The following is a 7,297-nucleotide window of genomic DNA, read 5'->3' as shown; positions in this document are numbered from 1 at the left end:
TTCATAGGATATTAAGTTAAGTACAAGTACAAGTACAAGTAAATACTTAATTTCTTATAATATATTCATAATTCTAGATTTTATTTATTAAAAATATTATTTTTTTTTGTATTTGGCCGTCTGGACCGCCTAGGCGGGATTTTGACCGCGTAGGACCAATTTTCGTAAAAAAACGCCCAATTCACCGCCTAGGACCGAATCGGGGAGTTTCGGCACCGCCTAGGCGGCCGCCTAGACCGATTTTTAGAACACTGCCTCAAACCCAACAGTTACACCGCGAGGCTGTGAATATTTTATTTTATTTTATTATAAAACTTTCACGTCAAGAAAATATACCGAAATACAATATTGAAAGGATCGGAATCTTCTTACATACATGCAAATCTTTCATCTAATTAGAGAGTATGCCGATATGTCTCAGAAAAATTTAGATAAAATTTTGATGTTTGAAAAAACACTTGAAAGAAAAGCAAAATTCACGGAAATAAGAAGAAAAAGAGAACTTTCATTCAGAAAAGTGTACTGACTAACCAAAGATCATGCACAGATGACCCCAAAAATTTAGACAATAAAACTTTAATGGCTAAAAAGAAAACCAAGATAAAAGACACAAGATCTGCGGAAAGGAAGAAAATAAAGAGAGAGAGAAAAAAAAAAAGACGAAAAGAAGGAATCACGTACAAAAGTTTATGTCATGCACCGAAATAAAGTTATTAAAATGACACAGTCGTTTTTTAATGACAAAACAAAATCACAATATACGAGCGAAACGCCATCAACTATGGCATTCCTTCAAAAGGAACACAATAATTAAAATTGAAGATACATAAAGACTATAACACAATTTGCAATATAAAGCCTAATTATCTAGCTATAAATCAAACACAACATCCAATTACGAAATATATAACCAATAGCAAAGGACTTGACAAATACATTAAAAAGTATCAAGACAAAAGATTTTGAACTATATATCATTATCGTAGAGTCAATTCACACCATCATTACCTTAATAGAAGTAAATAAATATAGATATCGAATATGATTAAAAGTAAATTGTAGTCGCCTGTCATTCACTCATTCAAATTGATTTAACACCGAATCAAAATCTTGAAAATATAGTAGATCTAAGATCCAAGAACAGATCCCGTGAGAAATATTATCGGAAAAAAATAAATTAAAAAAATTTAACCGATGGAAACTCTGATGATGACTAAATATAAATTCAATTTTTAAATTTATCATCTAAATGATGAATTTTAAGTTTTGTCCACAGTACACATAAATGACAAGATATAGCGACTAGGGATGGCAACAGGTCGGATCGGTTCGGATATGTGAGATATTCAAATCCAAATTATTTTTAAAATCCAAATCCAATAAGGTTTCACGTATAAAATCCAAATCCAAATTCACGGGTTTCGGATCGGGTTCGGATTTGTTCGAGTGTATCCAAAAACTGAATCCTGGAACGTCAGTAGTATTGTAAAAGTATTATTTTTGATATTTTCGCCCTTGAATTTCATTATATTTAACATTAAACTACACTAATAATAAAATATTACACATTAATAAAATCTTGAATCGTATTTAATAATTTCTAAACACAAATCTTCACTATATGGAGTATGAAATTTTAAAGTAATTCATTTGTTAAACAAAAAAAAAACACTATCACTCAAGAATATACACATTCACACTATACCTATATATATATTATAAACAAAATTTAGTATATTTAAAATTGAAAAAAAGTTTATTAGTATACTCCCCACACACACATATATTTATTTATTTGGATTTTTGGATTATTTTTTTTCGGGTATCAGGTTTGGATCGGATTCGGATTTCGGGTCGGGTTTCGATACGGAATACTTAATATCCAAATCCAAACTCGTTCGAGTCTAAAAATCAAATTTAAATCTAAAATATCGGGTTCGATAAGCAGATCGAAAAGATCAAGTATACATTCGGATCGGATTTCTCTGTCATCCCCAACCGCAGCAGCGACTTACTCGAAGTCATAAAATAAAGAGGCATACCATACGAGAGAAAAAAGAACGTGAGCTGCAAGGTTGTGAATATTGGGAGGCCTAAATCCTAATCTATCCTAAAATTCTTCGGCCTCTGGACCCAACTATAATCTTCGGCCCAAGAATTTGATAATAGACGCAACTATACTCTTCTTGCCTAAAATTTGATCTTAATAGTATCGGGCCCAATCATGGGACAGTCGAATTCAGGGTTTAGCGATGAGAAGATGCAGAAATGCTACTATTATACACGCATAACCAACGACTCCGCAAAGGCTTTTACGTTTGAGGCTAAGCCAACTTATATCTCTACGGATTAGTTTTGTCCAATTTTCGAATGCGACAAAACATGTATGTTCCTTCTTATTTGATTCATTCAACACTGTTGTGACACATAAAAAGGTTGTCTGGGCCCATTCATCTGATGAAATGGTCGCCCTTGTACTATTTTTGTTCTTACTGTTCTACGTGCCATGCATTCATACGATCATTTTAAGGTGTTTATTACTATTAGATTTTGTACTTGTTGTTTATCAACTGTATACCACTGCCTCAAGCTGCATGAGGGCAGTGATTTCAAATTTTAACACGTCCATGGATGTCAAGATTGAAGTCAAGAAAAGATTGAATTTAGTTGTCTTATGTAAAATAACAATTCCATGATACGGAAGATTTGTACAATGTGTGTATATTCGTTTGAAGATATCTTCCTCTAAGTGATGATTTATAAATTTGAGCTAGACTACATTTGACAACTCTGTTATGGTTAAATCTTTTTTCTAGATTCTCTTTTTGGATGGGGCAATTTATCAGAACTCGTTTGGAAAATGTAGCAACTGACAAACATAACAGAGTTTAAAGACTAGATTCTCTGGAGCACTGGAATTACTACACCAGAATTGCATGATCGATCCTTAAGCAGAATAATTAGCCTACTGACTCTGACAAATATTTCAAAGTTAATGCATTTTGTGCCGCAGGGTGAGATCACAGGGTAATTGGTGCAGGGCGAGAGCTACGAGTCTAGGGTAAATTATAATTTATTTGTGTTGTATTTCTAGTTCTCAATATTTTCTGTACTATGTATGTTTAGTAAAATTACAGAAAGTTGATTCGTAAAATTAAAATTGTTGATAGTTTGCAAATTCTTCTCTTAATAATGATTGTGCAGACATGTTAAAAGTTACTGACAGGTCACTAACAAGGCAGAGCTGTCACATTGGGATAGCAGAATTGCTCCTACATCTTTGGATGTGTGGCTGTCTTGCGGCTACCACAATTGCAAAGGAGCCACTATGTCATCTGTGTATTAGAGGAAGAAAAATCCTTCCAGATGTCATTCTTTTATTTACTTATTTTTCCATTTCTACTTTATAGTACAGAATTGGCGGCATGTGTAGCCACACCAGGGTCCGGACACCGACAACTCTATGATGGCAATACATGGACAATTGCTTATGCAGTTTTCTGGGTTTATAGGGGGGGCACCGGACCAGCTTCAGTTGTGTTCATGTTCCCACTTGATATGCGAATTCCATCAAAGAGCATAATACTTTGAGTATAAGGTCAAAACTAACTGCTCCTTGGCCTTGGTCCACTTCATTAGCTACTTTAGTCGCTACAAGTGTAGATCACTTGTATCTCCTATTAGCACAAGTTATGTGTTTTTAGCTTTCTATCTAGAATGTTATATTTGCTTTTATAGTATCAGAAGTTACATGTTAGGCTCTGACATTTGTGCTTATGACATATCCTATATATATTACCTCTATTTTGTGTTTTAACATGCTTATATTTTAACAGATGTCTCACACACACATTTGTATACATAACATTTCATAATTTAAAACAGTTCTGCATAATTGTATAACTTGTTCATATTCCGTGCAATTTTTCTAAGAGTCGAAACATTTGCTGTATACAGGTTTTTTCTGTAGTGAACTTTAGGAGATCTATTAACAATGTCACATGTTTGCAGTGCCTCTACTTTCTTGTTAGTATTGTCTGCTTGCTCTTTGAATAGAGGATGCTGTTGTAGACATGACTTCTATGGTTAGTTGGGATGAGGACAGCTCTGTTTGGATAAAGATAGGGTGCGAGATGGTACAATATTTGAATGGTCGAACTCAGTTGTAGGGGCAGTTAATTTGTAGATAAGATGAAGTACAAGTTCCGCGATCCCAACTTTACTTAAAGTTAGCAATAGAGTCTTTTCATCGGGTACTAATGCATTGCATTTCCATGCTTAGTAATATGCTACTACCATATTGTGACTAAAAAGGAGTTGGAATATGATTTACTCCTGGAATTGATAAAGTTCATATGTATGTCTATAGCTTTAAAAGACAATCATTTATCTCATCGATCGATATGCTCTGGGACTTGCTTCATCCCCAGCACACAATCCACTGCAGTTAGCCACTGTATATATTAGGAGATGATACCTATAACATGTAGATATATACAAGGTACACCAATAGTATATATATTACATCAAGGTGAAATTAACATTATATAACAAAGCTTAGAGCTGATACTTATAGCTAGTCACATTCAAGTTATGTTAAACCTTCTAGTCTATAACGCTGAGATTATTAGCTAGAGAACAAGAACACTAAGGAATGTACACTACTACGCTAGACCATCGTTAAGCACATCATGCTAATCTATTTACATGTCATATATGTCAGCCCAAATCCCCAATCCATTACTGCCATAATAATTATCCGGCATGCATAAAACATTTTCCAATCCTTCCATCCCAAACTCCCCAAGATACGGTGGATCCATAACCTCCATTGAGAACGACGAGCTAGGACTGTTACTTGAAACCCCATCCAAGCGCTCAGCGAGTTGCTGCATTTCCTTTTCTGCTTCAGAGAGCTGGTTTTTGAGCTTAAAGACCTGAAGATCATCATCAAGGGAATGATTATCACATCATAGAACCTAGGATATGAGAATTTAGTCTCGAATTATCATTTACACTTAGAGAACACAAAGGGGAAATGGTTTTATGCGTGCGGAATTTGCTGGTCCATCACTAAAGGGTACTGGCATTAAAAACGAACAACCTTAAATAGATGTATACGGCGCTTTTGTGGTCTAATGGGGGTGTCAGTACTCAAATAATCTGTCAAATTCTCAGTGGTCAGTTTGTTATCATCTGTTCTTATCAAAGCCACACAAAACATGATTTTTACTTTACCAAGCCAGTCTAGAATCAATGAACCATGCATGTCCCTAACAGACTGTTATATATGCTACTAATATCGTTACATAATAAAATTTTACCAGGGAATTATACAGAACATGAAAAAAAAAATCACTCTCAGACATAGCTTCAATAACTTTAAGTAATCAACTGCTGAAACTTGATGAAACAAATACCAGAGGCTAACACCTTAGGTTATAACAATTTCTTAAAGAATACTGATAATTATAATAATGTTCTCAACACACAAATTTTCTTTGGACTAAATATAAAAAACTCGAAACTGACAAAAGCTGTTCCAGACTTTCAGCAACAAAAGAGAAGTATGCCTTTGTTGTTGAGTGCCCTTTACACAAGAAAGCTAAGTCCACATTAAATTACAAACCAAATTTCTGTAAATTATATTGTTACTGACTTGCTGGCATGAACATAAAATTTACCTCATTTTGTAGCTGACATTTCTCTACAACTGTGTTGTCATGCTCATTTTTCAGCTTGGTGTACTCATCCTCGAGTTTCTTGCTCTTCCACCTGGCTCTCCTGTTCTGAAACCACACCGCAACCTGTCGCGGATCGAGTCCCAGCTCCGAAGCAATCCTGTCCTTCCTTTCAGAGTCCAGCTTGTGCTCATTCACGAAATTCAGCTCCAGCATGTTCACCTGCTCATCCGTAAGCTTTCTTTTCCTGAACATGCTGCAGCTCCCCTCCCCTTTGCTCTTCTTCCGCCTTCTCTGCGCTTTCGCTTCCCCTCCTGCAACACAAACAAACCACATACCTTAAACCATATTCATAATCCGCTTGTAATTGTGCTGGTTCAAAAATACGACAAAAATCAACGTAGGTACCGACCTTTTTCCGCAGTCATCTGAGTGTATATATCAGGATAGTACTGCGAAAGAATCGCCATTTCATCATTCAAGCTGCTGCTACTCATTTTTGCTTGAGCTCAACTATGTTATGACGGGGGAGACATTCCAATATATACCTCGGCTTTTCCAAACTGCCCTCGGTTTTCGATAAAATATCGAAACTGCCATTATGGAGAAGTGGGTAGGGGCCGGCCCAATTGGTGACTACACTGGACTGGCGTTTTGTCTGATATAGTTAAACGTGACTGGGTAAAACATCATGGCTAGTGTGAATCATTTCCCTCCTAAGCAAAGCTGCCCTCAATTCATTACTCTAAACCCAAATCTTAATGTGTCATTAACTAACCTGTTTTAGCTAATGCTGTCATTATGTGTCCTCGTTAAACTCTAATCTTATCCATTATCCTACAAATTCGGAAATTAAGAAATAAATACGATATTTTAGGAAGCTTTCGAGAGTCATTTAAATTTTACTCGTAGAGTAACTTGTGGATACAATTGGCGTTAGGCTAATCTTGATTGGGTAAAGAAGATTAAGATAAGGGGACTTAAAAATAGGTGTAAACACAAAGTCACGCATTAAAATTGTCTTGGGATCTGAAGTTTCAAACCCACCACCTCGAAGTTAATAAACAAAGTGAGTATGTATGCCAATAGCTTGTATAGAGTTTTGATGTTTTTGTTTAAGTGGTGTTTAAGTAAAGATTTATGCTTTGAGTTAGTTGTTAATCTCTGCTCTTTGCTGTGGATTGGTTTTATATTCTAGGCTTTACGCATGTGAACGAGGCTCGAGATGGGTGAAGTTGATCACGTAAGCCGTTACATACTTAATTACAACTTTTTTTGAGCAAAAACTTAATTATACAACTAATCACGGGTTATGAAACAAGATTAAGGTTAATCCGAGAATAGAATAGGCATGGATCGTATAGACAAGTAAGCGAGCAAGTCCAGCAGTTCCCTCAGATGCAATGGCGGTACCAGGACTAAAAGTTAGGGGGCTGAAAAAATTTTCGTCATCCATACTTGCATAAATAGCTTTCTCAATGTGTATCATCATACTATCATTCATTCATGCATCTTCCATCCTATTACGCTGATAAGTATTGATTGCTTTTATAGCAAAAAAAACTCTCTCAACAGTAGCAATGAAGTGTGTCTGTGTGTTTTAACCATCATGACAG

At 35.5% G+C, this 7,297-nt stretch overlaps 1 protein-coding gene across 1 annotated transcript; it reads right to left on the bottom strand.

Moving 5' to 3' along the window:
- Positions 1–4,493: 4,493 nt before the first annotated feature.
- On the bottom strand, positions 4,494–6,225 carry LOC108221954 (homeobox-leucine zipper protein ATHB-40). The gene is made up of 3 exons (XM_017395825.2): positions 6,094–6,225; positions 5,685–5,995; positions 4,494–4,937 (listed from the first exon to the last, which is right to left on the bottom strand). The coding sequence occupies exons 1-3, from the start codon at positions 6,176–6,178 to the stop codon at positions 4,704–4,706; spliced, it is 630 nt and encodes a 209-aa protein (XP_017251314.1). The 5' UTR covers positions 6,179–6,225; the 3' UTR covers positions 4,494–4,703.
- Positions 6,226–7,297: the final 1,072 nt, after the last annotated feature.

The sequence above is a fragment of the Daucus carota genome, chromosome 5 (assembly GCF_001625215.2).
Source record: "Daucus carota subsp. sativus chromosome 5, DH1 v3.0, whole genome shotgun sequence".
NCBI classification, from domain to species: Eukaryota; Viridiplantae; Streptophyta; class Magnoliopsida; order Apiales; family Apiaceae; genus Daucus; species Daucus carota.
This window is presented reverse-complemented; position numbering and strand designations above follow the sequence as displayed.